The sequence below is a fragment of the Gordionus sp. m RMFG-2023 genome, chromosome 1 (assembly GCF_954871325.1).
Source record: "Gordionus sp. m RMFG-2023 chromosome 1, tfGorSpeb1-WG-v2, whole genome shotgun sequence".
NCBI lineage: Eukaryota > Metazoa > Nematomorpha > Gordioida > Chordodea > Parachordodidae > Gordionus > Gordionus sp. m RMFG-2023.
In genome coordinates, this window is record NC_088775.1 from 9,442,178 (window position 1) to 9,461,931 (window position 19,754).

The 19,754-nt window shown below is 26.0% G+C and overlaps 1 protein-coding gene across 1 annotated transcript; it reads left to right on the forward strand.

Moving 5' to 3' along the window:
- Nucleotides 1–274: 274 nt before the first annotated feature.
- On the forward strand, nt 275–18,330 carry LOC135931309 (nondiscriminating glutamyl-tRNA synthetase EARS2, mitochondrial-like). The gene is made up of 9 exons (XM_065468338.1): nt 275–455; nt 495–613; nt 663–863; nt 906–1,013; nt 3,846–4,053; nt 14,742–15,232; nt 15,428–15,609; nt 16,553–16,764; nt 18,205–18,330. The coding sequence occupies exons 1-9, from the start codon at nt 288–290 to the stop codon at nt 18,328–18,330; spliced, it is 1,815 nt and encodes a 604-aa protein (XP_065324410.1). The 5' UTR covers nt 275–287.
- Nucleotides 18,331–19,754: the final 1,424 nt, after the last annotated feature.

Sequence of the window (19,754 nt, forward strand, 5' to 3'; positions counted from 1 at the left end):
AATCATATATAAAAAAATTGATATATTGTTTGATTTTTATAAAAGTTTGCATAAGCCTGATTTTTTCATTCTTGATATGAGTCTAGTTTAGTATTTCCTCGACATCCAATATCAATTTTTCAACAAGAAAAAATTGAACTAAAATTAATATTTTCGTTTTTCAGTAAATACTATTTATATTTATATCTATTTAATATATCTCCGGTTAGAGATTAGTTATATACAACAATGTGCCGATGAGATTTTAAATTTTTAAAAGTATTCGTTCATTTTTTTAAACGATTAACATGCGACATTCATGTATAATATATTGTTGTAATAATATACGTGTAAGATATGCTCCAAGCCCTACAGGGTTAATGCATTTAGGAAACATACGCATTGCCCTTTATAATTATATATTTTCTAAGGCAAATAAAGGAAAGTTTATTTTAAGAATCGAAGATACAGACAGGGTAATTAGGAGAATTTATCACTTTAAACATTCAAATTAGAGTAGATTTTCTGAAGCTTCCTTGTATAATATTCATGAAATATTAGAATCTACGGGTCTTGTACCCGATGAGGGCCCCAAATATGGTGGAGAATATGGGCCTTACATACAATCTAAAAGGTATTTTTATAATCAAAATAAATATTTAGAAAATTTATTATTTATAAAGATTAAATATATATAAAGAATACACAAATAAGCTAATAGCAATGGGAAATGCATATAGATGTTTTTGTACTGATGAAAGATTACATTTAATAAAAAAGAATAATGATTTTCCAGATATTTCAAAGTATGATGGCAGATGTCAAAATTTAGATCAAGTTATTATAGATGATAATATTAAAAAAGGCCTTAATTATTGTGTTAGGTATACTATGTCCAGCTCTTCATTTTAATAAAACAATTTTAGATTCAAATTAAATCCAAGAATTACTTATTTTAATGATCTAATTTATGGAAGAATCAGCAGGGATGTATCAGATATTGAAGGAGATTTTATTATATTAAAAACTGACAAGTTTGTATTTTTTTATTTCAAGATTAATAAACAACATCTTATAAAGCAAAAAATAATAAAATTAATAAAAAATTATATTATAATAATTTTAGAATCTTTAATTCTCTTTTTAATATCCTTCCAATTAATTCCTCCATTTTTTAAAATTATTGGTGATTTGAAAACTCAATTTAAAAAAAATAATTGAATTGGGCCTAATATTTTTTTTATTATATTTGGATCAAACCTAGGGTTACTCATTCTTTTTTGAGATGTCTGAAAATTTGTCCAGTATTTGTTTTAATATATCATCTTTGTTAAAAATAATTTTTTTTTTGCATACTATTATAGACAAAATATTTTTATTGCATCATAACAAGTTTTGTTTCTCTTCAATTTGATAAAATGTAAAATAATTTATTAAATGTGTAAAGGTATATCCTTTAACATTTTGTAGCTAGTAGGAAATAGGAATAGTTAATAAATGTTTATATAAAATTGATAAATTAGAAACGCAGAAAAATTAGAAAGTAAATAGGTAAAATAAATGAATAGTTTTTCCAATTAGAATCATAATATTCAGAATCATCATCAAATAAGAAGCAAAATGTATAAATATTTTAATAAAATAAATTTATAATTCTCAGTTTGACAAGCCCAATTCTTAGATCTCATGGTCATGTGTAATAATTATATATTTCACAACCTAGACATTCCTTTTAAAACTTGACTCAGATTTAAATGTTAAAATTCATCCATAACAAATGTTTTTTCTGCTCCTTCTGGAGAAAAAATGATGTTTAATTTAAAAATTTCATTGATCCTTCATTAAACTGCATTATTACCAAATCAAGTGCAGCATTAAACATATTGGGTTTAAAGCTAAAATAAAATATTATATATTTAATAATTAAAGTACATATAACTTTCCTTTTATGATTGTAATGTTTGAAGCCTAGAACTTTCAAAATCAAAAGATAAATTTCTTCCCTTCATAAAATAACTTTGATAAAACATTCAAAATATCAGTGTCATTATCTAATAAGACTGAAAAATGATACAAGATAATATTTTAAAATATACTTCAAATTAATCAAGCAATTTGCCAATTGAAATTAACTTGGTTTACAATTTTGTACAAGCCAAGCTTGCTAACAATATTCAAAACACAAAGTGGAAAAGTAGAATTAAATTTTCTAAAAACTATATCATTAGCCATGGTAGAGGTGACAGGATCTTCAGAATCCTTTAAATCTGTCATAGTAGCCCAAACCCTTTCTTCATTACATAGAATAAAAAACTATCTCAAACGTACAACATCTTAAAATCGATTGTATGAACTAGTTTTATTTAATATACATCGAAATTTAAACCCCAACACAGAACAAATTATTAAAAAATTGGCGCAATCGCAAAGAAGATTAAATTTCATTTAATAAACGATATTTTTATTAACTTTAAGTCATTATTAAATGTTTAATTTTATAATTTATTGTATACCGGTTTATATAGCTATAATATTTTTTAACAATTTTATATTCGCTCTTAAATATTTTGTACTTTCCAATATTTTATTATTTATGTTCGACATTATCATATTTTCAAATTAATAAATGTTGATGATTAGTAAAAAAAATCGTTTAAATATAAAAATATTATCCCCCCCCCCTTTGTATAAAATTTCTGGCTACGCGCCTGTCATGGGGGTACAATAATTTCTAAAAATAAATTTTCAAAAAAAAGTACACCCTTATAAATTTTAAGAAACAGTTGCTTCGTACCACCACCACCCCGTTATAGGGACCACTGTTTATAAGTTATAAGAATTTAATTCGCTTTTAATTATTTTATGTTATTTATATCAGAGACCTGCAGGGGTATCATTTCGACCCAGATTTTTTTAAAAAAATTTCTCGCGACCTGTATGCCTTTAAGCCCGGTCTGATCCCGGATTATTTTAAAATAAAAATTTTCAGGCCCGACCCCGAGTTTTTTAAAATTATATTTATTTTTTTAATTTTTATAGATAATGGCGGTTTAAAATATTCGACACGGCCCTGGTATATTAGCCCGTGTATCAAGGCTTATGCTGGGCCAGTAGGTCTCTGATTTATATATAAATGCAATAAAAAATATATGGCAGCTTAAAAATTAATTAATTTTTTTAAAATTCATTTTATATGTCTTATTTAAATATATAAAAAAATATTCTCTTTTCCACTAAGCAAGATTTCTAGTGAATGTCGCTGTCCGTGTTTGGCCCAGACCGATATGCAGACCAATATGGTCCGGATTTTTGCCCTGGGCCGATACGGTCTTTAAAAAGATCGATTCAGACCTTACCGATCTATTTTTTTTGTTATTTTAAAAGTATTTTCGTTTTTACCCAATTTAATTTTTGTTTATTAGGACTATAAGTAAAATGCGTCTTTGACAAACCTATGGTTTTCTTATTGCAAAATAAAAAATGAACTAAAAATTCACATAAATCTAATATCTCCTCTAGAAAAATAAAATATAATAATTGAATACTAAAAGCAAACTTAAATATCAATAAGGTTCGGACCACCGTAAAAATAAAATCCGGCTCATACTGTGGTCCCTAGAAAAGATCGGGCCTACTTCGGTTCTAAGACCGACCTGACCCTTCACTACCTGTAATCATGGGTTAAATTTAGTGTAAAAAAATTCTGCGGAATCCAACCATACCAGACTAATTTTTTTTAAAAAATTCTTTGGACTTAAAAATTATACCGAATACAGATCTTTACTTATTATTATTTATTTCTTTTTTTTATGAATTCATTTTTATACAATTTTTGTCATAATTTTCTTTGCATCCAATTATAACAGATATCCAACCTATCATTTAGCCAACGTTGTTGATGATCACTTAATGCATATAAGCCACGTGATAAGAGGAAGTGAATGGATAAGCTCAACAACCAAACATATTATGCTTTACTCAGCCTTTGAATGGAAACCACCATTGTTTGCTCATCTACCTCTCATTTATACATCAGATGGTGTTAAATTGTCTAAACGAAATCAAGATTTACAAGTAATTATAACAGAGTTGAACGCTCCTTTTTAAAAGTAGCTAGCTCCCGCTCCTGTCTTCTCAAAAGGAGCTAGCTCCCACTCCCGCTATTACATTTTTAAAAGGAGTTAGCTCTTAGCTCCCGCTCCAATTATTGGAGTGTCACTCCATAACCACTCCTTTGATTTTCATTTTTTAGAAGGTAAACGAAACGAAATCATATTTTTTTTTATAAAAAAGCTTTATTTATATTAAAAGATCTATCAAAATATTGATAATTTTTTATTAGCTTTTAAAAGTAATAAATTTTCTAAATTAGAATCTAATAAACATCCACACCTCTCCTCTAAGATCTGTTTTGCAATACTAAATAGGCACTCCATAGGAGCACTAGAGGGAAGCGGGATATTGTATCTTATAAAGATATTTTTTAATTCAGGGAATTTATCAAAAATTGTAATTTTGGTATCATTATTTAAAAACCAATATATTATCTTCCTGATGACCAATTTCATGGAATCCAAAAAAATCTTCCAAATTAATTTGTATTTAAAAGAAAGATTTTTTACTTTTAGTTGCATTTTTAGATTGAAGCTGCTTACTTTTTAAAATTAAATAGTTTTATTTAAACACAAAAGACATTTTGCCTTTAAATTTGTTTGATTATTTGGATCAACATCTTTTAGAAGTTTAAAATATTTTTTGTATGATGGAAATGGAAATTCTATTTCTTCATCTATGATCTCTAAAACCATAATACTAAACCTATTTTTTATTATATATCTTTAAAATGAATATAATATGAATTACAAGATTTTCCAAAAAATTTTCAATATAAAAAGGAAATTTGATGTTTAATATTTAAAATGATTAGATGAAAAACCAATATAAAACTCGGTTAAACATTTAATAATGGATAAATTTAAATTAAATAAAATTTCATTTTTATTGAATTTTAATTAATAAATATTATTAATATTTAAAAAATAATTTAATTTATACATTAAATTTAAAGGAGCGGTGGAGCGGCTCTCCTCCACTCTAGCCCTAAAAGGAGCTAGCTACCGCTCCCGCTTCCCAATTTTAAAAAAGGTGTTTTTAAAAAAATGTAGCGGCGCTCCAGGAGTGCTGCTCCTTAACAACTCTGAATTATAATAATAGATTAAATTCTATCTATCAAGGTTGGACAATAATTAATTACACAATTGCAATTCCTTTATTTAATTGGTAACTATAATTAACTCCACTTTAAAAAAAATAAGTTAGTAATTATAATTAATTACATTTTTTCCGATATGTAATTTGTTGGAATTAGCAGTTATCTTTCCTTTTCTTTTTCCTTTTCTTATTTAATTAATTTTTATGAAAATGCTGAATATTTGCAATATTTTATTCATAATTAATATTGAACCAAATCAGCTTGTAACGCCATTTTAGTTTCTTATATGATGTAAATAAGGTTAGGGTTCACCATTTCGTATGAACATTTATGAAAAAAAGTAAAATGACCTAAAATGGCCACATATATATTTGAAGCGAGTATAATATTTGTATAATTTTGAAATGATGTAACAGATTAGACAAATAAATTAAAATATACTTTTTATTTTAAATAAAATTAAATATAAATATAAATTGCTAAATGGTAATTAATATAGATTATATACAATTAATATTATAATTAGGGATGTACCGATATTTTATATCGGATCGGATCGGGCCGATATTTCGCCCATTTTAAAATATCGGTTATCGGCAAATATTATAAAATTTTCCGATCCGATATAAAATGGCGCTTTTAACAAAATTTAAAAAAAGTTATATCTAAAAATCCATTTATTTTTATAAATAAAATCGGAATATATTTTTATGCTTAATTATTTTAATAGTAATAATTAGTTAATAAACATTCTGCAATATAGTTATTTTTTTTCGCATTCTGTTTAAAAAAGTGTTCATTAATCTCTTCAGAATCTGTTTTTAGTGATACTAGTGATATTAACAGTCCCCATCACCGCAGACCAATCTCTGATAAATTGGAAATTTTGGTATTTCTAAAAAGAAATCTTCGATAAATTAATTTTATATATTAATTTCAAATTTCAATATATTTGTTTATTACTAATTATGTAAATAGATTAATGTTATTACTTATTATATAAATAATTGCAATTGAATTGAATATAAACTATAACTGATCATTATAATATATTTAAATGACATATGTTATGGTATAGTAAAATTATAGATGTTGTACTAATAAAAAGAATATTAAAAATTAAAACCGGTATCTTTACAGAATACAAAATTAGATATGATATCGGATCGGTTATCGGCCGATATCAATTAAATATCTGGAATATCGGATTGGATCGGCCTCCAAAAAGTGGTATCGGTACACCCCTAATTATAATAATTGTATATAAAATATATGATCATATTTTATATTAATAATAGAAAAGAATATATTAAAAAATTTAATTAATTAAGATAATATATTATAAATTGCAGATAATTTACAATATTTTAGAAAACTCTTCTAGATCTATTAATATATAACAGACAGCACGATTATACTATAAATATATCTTTGAATCAGTGACGAAGCAAAATAAAAAAATGCTTATTTTTTTTATTATATTTTTTTTCCTTACTTAATTAATGTTTAATAATTGTAATTATGTTATTGAAAATTTATTATGATTATCAGAGTTGTATAAAAAGTATATGCATCTATATACTATTTCAGAGGTATCTGTTTATAGATACTTTTTAAGATACATTTTGATATAATTTTATTTAACGCCTTTTTATCTAAAAAATAAAAATATTTAGATGCAAATTTTATGTTATATGTATGAGCATATAATTTAAATAAATATATATTATAAAAATATTAAGACTAATATAATAAAAAAATATATATATAATATTAAACTCATATATAGAAAAAGATATAAATATCATTTTTTTCCCCATTATCTATAGATATCAGTTCAAGATTGTGAAAGATATTCTTATCATGCAAAGGAATTTATAAATCCTTGCTTAGACATGACGCCTATTAATTATAAACAATACCCAGAGTTGGGCAGGTCATCCGGAAAAAGAATCTAGATACAGATACAGATTCTTTGTGAAAAAATGAATCTTAGATATAGATACTAATATCTTTTTCAAAATATCAAAAAGATACGTGTATCTTTTGCCAAATTAGAGTATCTTAAATACAAGATACTTCTAAATTATCATTACCAATTAAATTAGAATAGTTTGTAAAATACAGTTTTTATTATTTATTTGTGAAGAACATAACATACATATAATAAGAATGAATATTTACAATAATTAATAAAATATTTAATGATGAGTTGATTATAATAATCAGGTATTTTAATATTAGTATTAGCCCATTCTTAGCATAGATGAAGGGAGACTAGTATTTTTAATGGGAGTTGAAATATTAATTTGCAAAAGAGTATTTAAAATAAATTCATTATTTTATAAGATAATCAAATTTTTCAAATATTTATAATTGGACCTTTGCCGTTTCGGCGTACTTAACATTGTGCCAAAACTAAATAACCTTTCAATTGGAGCTGATGAAGGTATTGCAGTATTATATTTATAAAAAATTTCCTTAATGGAAGGGTAATTATTAAGCATTTATAATGTATTTCGACTTTCTTTAATATAATTTAAAACCCCCAGTTCAATGTTATTTATATTATTGAACTCCGCAACCTTTGTTTTACCAAAAGAAAAATAATATGGATGTGATATTGATATCAAAAAAGCCTCATTATATTCAAATCATAACTAGTATCTTATTAAAAATTTTAAAAAGATACTGAGTACAAGATAAAAATATTTTTGACTTCGATCGAAAAAAAGTTATTAAAAAATTTAAAATCTAGCAATAACTATTATAATTCTGTGTTTGATCATTTTACTCAAAAACAAAGACGAATTATACTTATTTATATATTTTAATCTTTTTCTGGTTTGACTAAAAATAAAAATTCTATTGCTTCCATAGTAGTGAATTTGACGCTTCGTCACTGCTTTGAAACTATATAAATATTGAAGTTTATCATAAGTACTTTTGTGGGTTAATACATAAATCCTTTATCATATAATTAAATTTTTTTATGTTAATATTTAAAGTTTTATCTTGAGGTAATATTAGTTCAAAAATGTATTTTTCTGTAAATGTTTAATTAATCTATATACCTACCCTATTATCCAATATTGTTACATTAATATATAACCCATATTAAGATAGTTGATTTTCTTAACTATATCATATCTTTGTCATCTTTCCTAACTATTCAAAAGTCTGACTTTTAAAACTTTTTCTAAAATTTAAGTGGCACGCTTTTACCTGGTCAGAAAATTGAACTTATTCAAGAATGAACATAAAGTAGTAATAATATTTTTAGGGATTTATTTATTATTTATGTCATAGAAAATTTTAAATATATAATATACCAACAATATTAAAAATAATATATTTCCATTGCGATTATTATAATAAGATTACATATTAGTATTGCGCTATATAAATATGATTAAAAGATTGTATGGTAAATTATTAAAAATGGTTTAGTGCGTGTTAACTATATAAATAAAATATCAATGACTAAACAATATAAGGTATATGTAAAAAAAAATTTAATAACTATAAATTTTGAAAATGATGTATACCACCTCTGTCAAACCCGACTATAAATACTCGGATTAATAGTAATGTTATCCTTTATTGACAATATAAAACAATATAGTTAGACAATGGCAGAAAAATTAGAGTGATTTGATTTTTTTGAATATAAAAATTTTGATATTTTCTCCAAATATTTTATAGGGGTAAAAATACCTCCACAGTATAGTATTATATTTTCATTAATTTTATCATCTAATATACAGTATTTTTTTTTCTTTCCGTAACCTTTCTGCCATCATCTAATTGGATTAATTTCAAGTCCATATCTTGTTTTATAATTTTTATGGTGTCAATAAAGAGATAAATATTAGGGTGCGAATAAGGAATGTATTCCTTTAATGAGCGATGAAACCCTTCTACATGGTTATTCGTCCTCACACCCCTAATATCAAATGTATTCCATATTTGATATTTCAATTTTGCATTAATTAATCCAAATATTTTCAAAATAGTTTAAAAAATCATGTATTGAATTTATTCTAAAAACTTTAGCTTGTCGGCTCAGATCGTTAATTAAATATTGCACATCCCTTTCTAACAAAAAAGGAATGGCCATTATAATTCGAAAAAAATTTTTTAGTTCAATATTTTGTCTAAATAGTCGGGTTAGATGACTATCTTGAATGCGCCTAATAACGCACTGACAGTAGTGGAAATAACATCCCTTAACTATAATAGTGCGAAAAACTGCTTTAAGGGCTAAGTATACGCCAATTTCAAAATCAATAGTGGCAAAACGGGGGGAAAAAAAATAACCCTAAAGATAAAGAATGATTTTTTAATAATAAAAACATATTTAAATAAGTATTTTTATATTTATCTGGCAATAAAATGTATGCACAAATAATTAGAGTATGATTAATTAAAATAGGAATAGTATAAAATTGTTTAAATAATTTAGGAGAGGCATTAAAAGTACCGTCTAAAAAAATTTTTCAGCCAAACATAGGCGTGATAAAAGTTTATATGTTGTAAAAATAAATAATTTATTATCTTCACTATTAAAAAATTAAAACTTTCTCCGATCTACTGTTATTTTATGTTCCTCACGTAAAATAATACTTGAGTTATTTAGAGGGAATGGAGGTCTAGTTGACTGAACAACTCGACCCATTATAGATTTGACCGCCAAAAAAGTTGGCAAAGTCGTTGGGTGATTTATACAATATAAATCCAATTTTCTACTTCTCATGACTTTTTGATAAATCTTTAAAATACTCTAATTAATGTCTATATTTATTTGGTCTTTTAGTTTATTTATTGTGACAAGAAGATTGTAATATTCTTCATCATCCAGGTGGTTATGTGTTTGGGTCACAGTAAAATGTGACTCAAATTTACCCCTACCCTTACAATTATTCTTTCTGCATTTGTAATATAGGTCGCCGAAATTATGAACGTATTTATAATATATCATGTTTTTGTTGTGTTTGGATTTTATGAAACTATGATTGTTTTGAATGATAGCTATGTCCAGAAAAATAGTGACTTATAAAATTTAGTAAAAATAACAGAAACATTGTAAACTTTATTTTACTATATTTAGCTCTTAACAAATAAAAATATTTTATCATTATATTAGAATATAAGCGAATTACTTTGATATCTTACAAAATCGAGATGTTTTATTCTTAACTTTGCCAGTGCATCGCAACTTTCATTTAATAAAGCTATTTTACCTATGATTACATCTTCTTATTTAATAATCCAACAAACAAAAATAAATATTCTCAACATATATATTATCATATTATATACATTATCTATTATTAAAAAAAATTAAAAATATGCTGGTAAAAATTTTAAAATTATTACATAAAATGGAGTACACTCTACAGGCGCGTAACCAATGGCATCGCAAATTTGACTATTTTCATAAATATCATTTTAAGCTAATAAAAATTTTACCCCCACCCCCCAGACCCCCCCCCCCACCAATCAAAATTTTACAAATATTTGAATATCAATTTTCCAACATATTATTCAAAAATATTAATAAAATGGAAAAATATTTAGTCAAAGAGATTGAAATCAAACGATAATTTATAAATAAGGCTGAGCATGAAAAAAAGTAATGTGTCTTTCGCAGCGATATCATTATTGAATTCAATTGATCAATCAGAGTTTATCATTGCTGCTAGTTGCATCAATAAATTATTTTTAGCTCACTACTTTGTAGAAATTTACAAAAACCAAATTTAGATTTGGTTCAGGTTATTGATTTGGCGGAAAATATACATGAACAAGTAGATACAATAAGAATGAATGTAGATAAATATTTTCATAATATTTATCTAGACGTTGAATCGAAGGCTAAATTTTATGATATAATACTAATTAAACCTCGTCTAGCACCTAGGCCATTATTGAGATGAAAATAAATATTGGCTCAACTGAAGAATATTATAAAATATCCATTTTCATCCCATTCTTAGATACTTTTTTATCGCAAATAAAAGTACGGGTTTTAGATAAAAAACAAGTCTTTAGCAATCTTCAAGTTTTATTACCCAAAGATCCTTCTTCATTTTCTAATGCCACTATTGGTAAAATTAAATATTTAGAAAAATTTTATTCCTATGAGATTGATACTGAAATAAATTTAATCAGTGAATTCGAATTGTGGTACAAATATTTATACGTTTAGCTATTTTACCTGAGCATGCTATTGATGCGCTCAATCGGTGTAAAGAAACCTTGGCTCAATTTCCTAATATTTCGAAGTTGTTTTATATTCTTGCATGTTTGCCTATTACAACATGTACGAATGAAAGGACTTTTTCTAACTTGAGAAGGTTGAAAACATATTTACGAAGTACTGAATCTCGGCTAAATGGGTTAGCTCTGTTAAATATACACAGAGATTTGGTTCCAACGACAAACAAAATAATTAAAAATCTTGTATTTGATAAGAAGTTAAAAAAACTTGTTAATTTAATTATTTTCTAGTCAATATTTTAAACTACTATTAGTATTTTCAATAAAAAAAGTATATTCTACTTATATTGTATGAGAATTTAAGCTGAGGCTAGTTTTTAAAGCAAATTTTATTAAAAAAATGACATTACACTTTATTTCAACTTTACATTTAAAAAAACCTTTACATTTAAAAAAACTTTATTAAATATAATATACCTAACTTGAAATAATAAAAAAGAGGCTTGTAATATCCTATCCATAAGCACGAATTAGTAAATAATAGTTAAAAATAGAAATATAATTATTATTAAATTATTCATAATTTAATAGAATAGCTAAATAAGACCCGGCCGAAGGCCGGGGAAAAGCTGGCCGAAGGCCAGGTAAAAAAGGTTTGGGGGCGAAGCCCCCAAAAAATTATTTCCCTTCCTATAAGAAAATCCTGGATACGCCACTGACACTCTAAAATATAACAAGATGGATTCCACGCAAAATAATCACCAAAAAATGTTTTTATATTGAAAATAAGAAAAAATTATGTTTATGTTTTTAATAATTGGCATGATTTTTATATTTAATTTAATATACATTTATATATGTTATTTTTAATATATTTTTTAATAAAAATTTAATATATATTTTTTTTTATTGAATCCTGAACCCTAAATTTTAAAAAATGGTTCGAGTTCAATAAAATATTGAGGGTTCGAAGAGTTCTAGTTCACAGCCCTGATAAAAAGTAAAATAATTTTCGATAAAAACTCATTAGCTTTGTTTTTTCGGTTATTGTTCGGAGTGGTCAAAAAAAAGCTTGAAAAGATAATATCAATAATTTTATTTTTATGCATTTACTATGTATTATAATCATAAAAATGTAAAAAGCGCTAATTTATAGTGTCTGAAATGATACATTTTAAAATTGTTGTGGATTTTAATATATGCAATTTTAAAGTTATAAAATCACTTAAGATATACCCCTATTATTTCTCCATTTTTTCAAATTGAAATATAGTATGACGCCTTCTTTGAACTTGTATAAATTTAATTTTCACATAATTTGGATTATATTTTTAACTACAAATTTTAATAAATGTATTATTAATTTATAACTATTTTTTATTATTTTTTTAAAAATATTTATAATAAAAAATTGTACCAAAAATATCACAATAAAATATTAAAAAATTCAATAAAAAAATCGTGAAATAAGGGTTGAATCTGATTTTCTTTTATAAAAATCAACAAAAAATTTTTTTTCGACCAATATTTTTTTGTAATTAAAGCTGGGTCCAAAATAGAAAAGTTACGATTCGCAAACTTTGAAATTTATAGAAAAAAATATATGAGCTAATTTAAATAAGAAATCATTTTTTTTCGATTTTTCAAAATTTTTTAAAGTTTTAAAAATCTCAAAAATTTTGAAACTAAATCATTTTTTAATGGCTGATGATGAATATGTATAATTATGTACATTATATAATTATATTATAAAACATTTTTAATAAAGGTTTTGAGACTTCAATGAAGATGAACAAGTATTAAAAATTTGTTGAAGATTAGTATTGGTAAGGAGAATGTGAGATGAATATTGATAAATATTGTTTAGACAAATCTTAATCTAAAATGGATTATTTATAGAAAAATTTGGTACTAAGCCCACCAAGACAGAAGCATAACTAGGGGGTTTGAAAATGTTAGCTAAAAAATGTCATTTAAAAAATATTTTTGAGCACACTCCTGCACCAAGATAGATTTATTAGTTACCATTTCAAATATAGAAAAGTAATAACAAATCTAAAGACAAAATAAACTAAAAAATTTATATTTTAGTAAGCTGAAAACAGCTATTAAAATCAATATTAGTTATATGTTAATTGTGATTATTAAAATTATAATTTTTAAAAGTGTGTGTTATATCTTAATTCGATAGTTTACCAAATGGCGATGGTTTAAGCAGTAACCTTGAATATTGATACATCTCAATATTAAAGTTATTCAAGATGATGCTAATAAGGAAAATAGGATTTCAACTTTTTTAGCGTTTGAGAAATTAAACATTTAATAATTATATATTCATCTATTACCTTAAAATATGGAATTATAATTAAGGCATAATAAACGATCAGGCAGTGCACGCTATCAAAATCACAGCTGATTCTTTACAGCGATATTAATTTTTAATATACGTCGCAAGACATATTTTGCAAATTTTATCATAACGTTTTTCGCTCCATATTTAATAACCTATTTATTGGTTTGATTTTAATTAACGCAGCGTTTATTTATCGCACTGCTTGAAAATAACGACGCATTTACTATAAATTCAGCTTAAGGCGCCATTTATTGTATAGGCGTTATGTTCAAGCTTTGCGTTATTTAACGCTATCAAAATCAAGACTGATTCTTTATAACGTTATCATCAAACGCTCCATATATACAAATTATACTTATTTTATTGGCTTGATTTTGTAAATAACGCACCTCTTGAAAATAACGCTTTTACTATAAAAAGGCCTAAATACAATTAGTAGGCAGACGATAATATTATTCAATGTGCAAACGAGTTTGAAATATCTAAAATTTAAGAATTGATTTCGAAAGGATCGATTTTTGGCTTTTTATCATTATTTGCTGACTCTCTGGTCTTCAGCAGGGTTGTAGAGTATGGGCAGCACACCGAATCCCACAAGTATCATCTAAAAATTAGCTTCGGATTTGCTCTCTGGCAAGGATATTTTGTCTTGGCCTCTCATTACGGTACAGACACTTTCTAAAATAATAATCCACTAAGAATAACTGATATAATTTATATAAGGATATTGTTGATATTAGGAATTTTATGATGAGGAATAATTTTATCTTATTTATTTAAAAAATGCTTGTTTATTAAAATAACTTCCATCTCCTATGCCGGTTCAACATATTTTCACTGGTCTAAACCCTTGATCAGATCAGGCCTGATCAAATTGGGTCTAATTTTAATAATATGGTATTTTTTTCTTCAAGAGTAACGTTTTATATTAAAGTATTTTTTAAAAAATTCTTTATCATTTTTCAATTTATAAAGGTAAAGCACTTGTTAGTGAACAAAAACTATTTTCCAGAAACGCTATTCAATTTTGTCATTTTGGGATCCGGCGGCTTCAGAAAATTCGCTCAAGATAATACTAAAGACCATCTTTTAAATTTAAACACCGTTACTACAACTAGAAAGAATTTTTTAAGCTTCGACACCAAAAACAACCCTGGTAAAAACGCCTTAAATAATGAAAACAATAATATAAATGTAAACGAGATCAATAATAATAATATCCCTAAGCTAAGCGGAGATTACTACGAGATGGACGACTTGATCGAACAATTCAAGGGTCTTAAACACGTGGAAACTCTCCCCATCAAAATGAACCTGAATCTCATGAGAGATATCAATAAAAGAATATTGGGCCGAAAGATAGAAAAGCTTATTATGAGCTCGTCCGACGTTGATAGCGACTCCAATAAGTTATGCAATCAAGATAATATTTTGGTACAGCAATTACGGACTCTCTTGGCCAGCAGGTTAGTTCGATAATTAAATTTTCTACGTTTTATGCTTTGATTGATTTATTAGATTAGTCAATGCCCTAAATTACTTATTGTCCTACATTAATATACGGGTAAGAGATGCGACTAATCTAGTAATAAATAAGATGAAATACAAAAGAATGAAAATTAGTATACAACTTTTATGGATCTTTTTTTTGAAACCATTAGATACGGCAAAACTATTTCTGATAAATTCGATTCTCATTATCTGTCAAAAGTTTTGACATGGGGTAAACACCGAATTTCTACTCTTCGAGATTTCATCGAGCCTGAACTCGATTCGTTCGAATATCTATGGCTTCCGCCTAGTTTAGATGATGACATTGTAGAAGAGATATCTCCTGTTTTTGGTAAATCATTTTTATACTTATCAAAAATATTATTTTATTTTGCTTTGTTAATGGGCAACACTTTTATATAATATAGTATATCTTATTAATTTTAATATAAAATTTGTCGTTAAGTCTGAATAAATAAACGTTTGACGCAAAGAATAAAGAGTTAAAAATTTTTTAGCTGGTGGCCAAAATATTTGATTCCACAAAGTTCCAAAAAACAAAATTACCTTGGAACTAACTGTCATCGCTGTGCTTATTTTATAAATAATCATATACATTTTTATGTAAAATGCCAATCAACAATGTAGGAAATATTTTTATTAAGAAATTAAACAGCAATCATTTGTTTTGTTGAATAATTTTCATTACAAGAAATCATTAATTTTTAGGAATCACTTTTTGAAATAATATTTTTTTAAAAAAAATTAAACTTTTTTGAAAATTATATCTTTAAATAAAAAACTATTTTTTAGAAATATATTTTTTTAATATAAAAATTATCTTGATATTTCCTAAAATTATTAACTCTATAATTTTAAATAAAATTAAAGTAGCCCTTGCAGTTAAGAGGTTAAGATAACTTTATTAAAGAGTCAAGAATCTCGTAAGTTGTCACTAACCTAGATGATTACCGTTTTGGAAGAATTAAAAAAAAATTCAAAATAATTCCCATTTTCACTTAACCATTAAATTATTCTGATCTGTCCTGGAAAATATTTACACAGAATCACGATTAGTTTATCGAATTAAATTTATCTTGGGGGCGAAAACTATCACCTCAGCCTCGATTATTTTTCAAAATATAGTTCAATAAAGAAAACATAGAAATTAGTATATTTTTATTATTCATTACCCAACTATACACGAATGTTGTTTTTTTCCTTTGCAAAGAAAGATAATTTTTCAATGCTTACTTTTTCCTATAGTCTTGATTTAAAATAAATAATATTATCAGTCGAGACATTGGAAAGACTGGTCCAGGAAATGGAAAAAAGCATCTCACATCCTTCTTACGATTTCAAAGACATCAACTCTCGAATCAAATCAATACTAAACTTCCTAATCGCGGATATCAAAGCCAACAATGCTACCATACCCATTAAAGACGTTGCGTTGACATTTTCTTCTTGCATGCAGAATTTTAGGTGGATCATCACCGGAAATAAAGTTATTTTAAAAGTTTATATCTTTTACGATGTTTTAATAAAAGAAGGTGGTCAATAAGTATTTTTTTTAAAAAAATCTAATTACTTTTATGTCAACATTTCTTTATCGACTTTTTAATTTAGGCTTATTTAAAACTAGAGAGGCATCAATACCACTTCTTTTTAGGCGATAAAGTTCAAAATCGATAACACATAACACCGGAATTAACAAGCGGTGGCGTAACAACTTTTCTTTGAAGCCATGCTGTAAAAATGATTCTATGGACCATTTCTCCCTAATTATTATTTTTTCCATAATGATATAGTTTATTTATTTGTTCATCAAATAAGACACATTTTGCGCAGAAGTAGTTCTGTTAAACGGCTGCCCAAATATTTTAGCAAAAATAATATTACGTGAACCTGGACATCCTATATTGTGGAAAGGTTTGGATATTCTATTAACGAAATCTCGAATTTTGCGTTATATTATTTAATTAAAAATCGGTAATCTAGCTGTTTGACATTACGTAGAAGTACACTTTATTTCATCAAATTTAAAAATTATTGCAAATATATAAAATACAATACACAATTCAACTGAGTTATTTGTTCATTCTTTTTTTCTATCTCTTCTTCATCATGTTTATCTCAAATTCCATAACGGCTTTGGGCCAATATTTTAAACTGAATCATAGGTTTATAACTAATTTTTTTCCCCTTAGTCAAAGTTTTAAATCGATTCCTGTTTTCTTTGTATGAATATTACTGTAAACGTATAAATTTCTATAAGAATGGGTTGAACTTAGAAGGGTTACTGTGACATTTACCACTTCCCAACAGGGCAATGTCCATTTCACAAGCTAGATGTTGGCATATGATTAATGTTTATGGGTTCTGCCTTATTCCACATATTTTGCTTATCAAAGATACCCATAGTTTTTTTAATATTATTACTATATAACAATCTTCATCTAATTCATTATTCGTATATAAATTGGTAGCCTTGGAGCTTTGTTTTTATACTTTATTAAATGCATATTTTATAAAATATTTTCTTCTTCAGTCGGAGAAGATACTGGAGCACTAATTGAATATGCTGTTATAAAGATGGATCTTAATCCTGCCTGGAGATAATAGTAATTATAAATGATATAGTCTGTTGATTTTTATAGTGTGATAATGCAGCACTTGGTAATAGTGATCTGCATCGGGTCTAATTTTTCAAGCCCGGCCCAGCCCGATTTTTTTTGTTAAAAATAGAACTCGCGATTTATTTTTAAAAAGGACTTCAAAATTTGGGACCCTCAAGCGCTGGTGGTATGCGCGTGTTCCGCCACCGCTAACACGGTATTGGTGCATTTCTGTTTAAAACGGCAACCATATATTATAAATCGAATATAATTTATTAATTCACTCAGTAATAATACGATTTTAAAAAAATTGATTACAAAATTTGTAGAAAGGTCCATCTATCCCTGAATTATTCGAAATTTTGGGTATTCGAGAAATAAGTTCAAGGTTCCAAAATTTCAAAACAAAATCAGAATCTTTTCATGATTGCAAAATCAAATCTACGCTATTATGAACGCAAATATTATATTTACATGCACTATAAACAGCACCAAAAATTATTTATAAAAAATCTGTCAATTGTGATCGTATGTTTTATTTATCATTGCATGACATATATATATCCTCCTTTAAATATAGTTTATAGAAAAATGTTTGCAACCTTTTATAATTTTTAAAAATATAAAACTAATCGTTGTTAAGAGACTGCCCATATTTAGTTTACCAATATATAATATAACCAATCATAAAAATTATTCTTGCCCAACGTCTAGATGAGTAAAAATCAACATAACAGTCTAGATTTACTTCCCCCCCTCTGTTTATCTAGATACTTCTCTAGCCATTTCGTATTGTTGTTAAAAGGTTTGAATTTTGAAAGCGGTTAAACAAATTTAGCCAAAAAATATTATGTAAACCTGGATATTTTGCTCATAGGTGGCAGAAAGGTTTGTACCATTAACGGAATCCCGAGGCTTATGTATTTTATTTGGTTAAAATCGGCTAAAACGAGCTTTTTAACAACACTGGTATAGATTAACCATAGCCCCCATCAAACTTAAGCTCATATTTAGTTTAGAAAGGGATTGAAACCTCTTAGATTCAGTTAAAATAAGCGTTTGAATTGGGTATAAATATTAACCTGAATAATTTCTTCTCCCATATAAGTTGTTTTAAAAGTGATTATTTAATTACCACTGTAAATCAAATTTCATAATGATAAACTGAAGCAAATAACATTGGGATCCTAACGGAGTATTACATCAGCAACTTTTTATACCTCGAAGTCTCGCTCTAATTACATGAGCTTTCGTGTGGGGTGGGGGATTGCATTTCAATTTTGCAAGTATTTTTATATTTGGATTCAGGAAAGAAATAGTAAAAAAATGAGATAAATTTTATTTTAAAAATATTATCTTATTAAATGTAAGGTTATATCATAAATATTCGTTTTGAGATCTTATTTTTTATAAATATACAGGAAATGCCAAATAAATTTTTAAGGCCCTAAATATAACAACATATCTTCCATTTTTATGCGTGCGTCCTTTAAAAAATATCATTTTTACTGTTTAAAAAAATAATTATCTTTAGGCGTCCTATATGTGCATCTTATTAATTCTTAAGATCAGTATTTTTCAAAAACGCTTAGGCGGCCCATAGTTCATCTTTTTATATAATTTTAAATGGCCGTTTGAATAGAAATGGAATTTTTATTTATGGTTTTACTTCTTTCATTTAAATATGTACTTATTCTTGAATAAGCATATTTTAGAAGTCATCACTTTAGGTCTTTTTTTAAAGGGGGGGTAGGGGGGTTGTAGTTATAATGACCCGATTAAGATTTTAGTCAAAATTATATTGTGTAAGCCTGAAGATTTTGCTCATAGATGGCAAAAAGGTTTTGAAACTATTCGCCATATCTCGAGGTATACATAT

What these genes read in the sequence shown, in the direction of transcription:
- LOC135931309 (XM_065468338.1), top strand. Translation starts at nt 288, where the DNA reads ATGCGACATTCATGTATAATATATTGTTGTAATAATATACGTGTAAGA. An exon ending in GGCCTTAATTATTGTGTTAG is followed by an intron (nt 864 to 905) that starts GTATACTATGTC and finishes AAACAATTTTAG; the next exon opens with ATTCAAATTAAATCCAAGAA. An exon ending in AGAGATATCTCCTGTTTTTG is followed by an intron (nt 15,610 to 16,552) that starts GTAAATCATTTT and finishes TAATATTATCAG; the next exon opens with TCGAGACATTGGAAAGACTG.